Genomic DNA, 2,260 nt, shown 5'->3' on the forward strand with positions numbered 1-2,260 from the left:
AAATGCATGGTAAGATTTCTAAATCTTTTTATTTCTCTGTTTTTAAATAAGTTAAGTATTTTTGTTGAAAATGTGCTTGCATGGCATTCGACATTCTTTTAAAAAATGCTGAGATGTCAGACTTCAAAGGTACAGTAGTTTGTGTCTCACTTTCTGCCCAAAATCTACAATAGACATTTTTGGTTTTTATTGGATGGGAGACTCCCTTTTCAAACTGAATGTTCATTTCCTTCTGATTGCTGCATAAAGGGATTTATTAATTTATTTTGCTAATATATGAGGTCCTTTGATTAAATGTTTTTAACAATGGTATATATGTGTGTTTATCACCAAGGGAAGATCGAAATAGCAAATGTTGTAACTTAAGTTCTCAAGATGTGTGTTCTCAAGATTTCCATGTAAGAGATACAGCAAATTACTGTTATATTTATTGGCTAGATTTACATTGCCTGTTTCTAGAAGCACAATGCACCATATATTGGAATTTTCCAATTTTCCAACACTACTAGAATCCTGTAGGAGTGCAGATTCATTATGATGGGTCCAATTATTCCAAAAATCTTTCATTGATGGAAATAGACCTGAACCAACTTTGTTCAATGCTTCAATGCCAATGCTTTTGATCACTACATGAGATAACACAGCTGAAAAGAGGAAAGAAGAAAAAATGTGAAGTTGGTCATTTGTCCTTTAGTAGAAATAAAAAAAATGGGTAAAAATGGAAAACAGTGTGCTCTGATATCCCCACCCTACAACTCTGTTTTCCGTGCTCCGATCCTCTGTTCATTCAGTCCATGATTTACATTTCTTGATGTTTTCTCTTCTCTCCGTATATCAAAATGCCATGACCAAAATTTTGTCTAACTGAATTTTCCTCCTTTCTTTCCTTGTAGTTATGCCAGCTTTGACATAAATGAACATGGAGAATCAAACTACAGTGCCTTATTTTCTGCTTCTAGAATTTTCAAAAAATCGGCAACTGCAGCTTTTGCATTTCTTTTTTTCCTTTGTGTTATATCTTGCAACTGTAACAACAAATCTTCTCATCATCTTTGCAGTTGCTTTTGACCATCGACTGCACAGCCCCATGTACTTCTTTCTCATGAATTTAGCTCTCCAAGACCTGGGCATTGTTTCCGTCATTGTCCCCAAATCCATGATAAATTCTCTCTTGGACACCAGACACATTTCTTACTTTGGTTGTGTTGCTCAATATTTTTTCTTTCTCTCCTTTGAAGCTTCTGATTTCTCCCTCCTGACAGTCATGGCATATGATCGGTATGTAGCCATTTGCCACCCACTGCACTATGAGATGGTGATGAACTGGAAATGCTGTACTGAAATCATAATTATAGTGTGGGTTACAGGTCTCCTCTATGGAATGTTACATACCACTGGCACTTTTTCCATCCTTTTTTGTTCTAATGTTGTTAATCAATTCTTCTGTGAAATTCCACAATTACTAAAACTATCCTGCTCTGGATTAAATCTACTTGAGGTTGGAATTCTTGTAGCCAGTATTATTGCTGGACTAGGTTGTTTTACATTTATAGTTGTATCTTATGCAGTGATCTTCAAGGCAGTGTTAAGAATCCCTTCTGAAAAAGGAAGACAAAAAGCTTTATCCACCTGTATTCCACACCTCATAATAGTGTCTATGTTATTATTAAGTGTATGCATTGCCTATCTGAGACCTGCCTCTAACACTCCGTCTTACATAGATTTTGGTTTGACTGTTCTGTATTCACTTCTTCCACCTCTATTCAATCCAATCATTTATAGCCTGAGAAATAAAAATATCAAATTTGTCCTTTCTCAACTGTGGAGATTTTGATCAATTCTTCTAATATTGTTTATACTGTCTTCACCATAGTTTTTCCCTAGTTCTGTGAATAAAAGAATATGGTAGCACTATATATGTTGCTTAGCAAATGTCCCTAATTACTATCAATACTTTTTACAGTTTCTAAATATGGATATTGGGCAGCTTTGGCATTCCACAGGCTGACAACTCCTGTTGTTTAGTGAAGTGAGATACAGCGTGTACAATTGGTGGTATGAGAAGTTTTATGTCAAAATATATTTTATTCTTTATACTATTTACATCTTCCCTTGAAACATGAACAGAATGGTTTGAGAATCAGTGTCTCCACTAGATAATTGACAGATAAGTGACAGTTGAAACTAAATAAAAATTATAACAAAAATATTTTGATTTTTTTGGAGGGAGGGACAAACTTTTATTCAAACTTCTTCAAAC

General features: G+C 34.6%; 1 protein-coding gene across 1 annotated transcript; it reads left to right on the forward strand.

Moving 5' to 3' along the window:
- Positions 1-913: 913 nt before the first annotated feature.
- On the forward strand, positions 914-1,834 carry LOC308677212 (olfactory receptor 14A16-like; the record flags this gene model as incomplete). The annotated part of the gene is made up of 1 exon (XM_081343428.1): positions 914-1,834. One exon carries the CDS (start codon positions 914-916, stop codon positions 1,832-1,834), a length of 921 nt encoding a protein of 306 aa, XP_081199554.1.
- Between the last annotated feature and the right edge of the window lie 426 nt (positions 1,835-2,260).

This window comes from Vipera berus, assembly GCF_964194415.1.
Source record: "Vipera berus genome assembly, chromosome: Z".
In the NCBI taxonomy this organism is placed as follows: Eukaryota; Metazoa; Chordata; class Lepidosauria; order Squamata; family Viperidae; genus Vipera; species Vipera berus.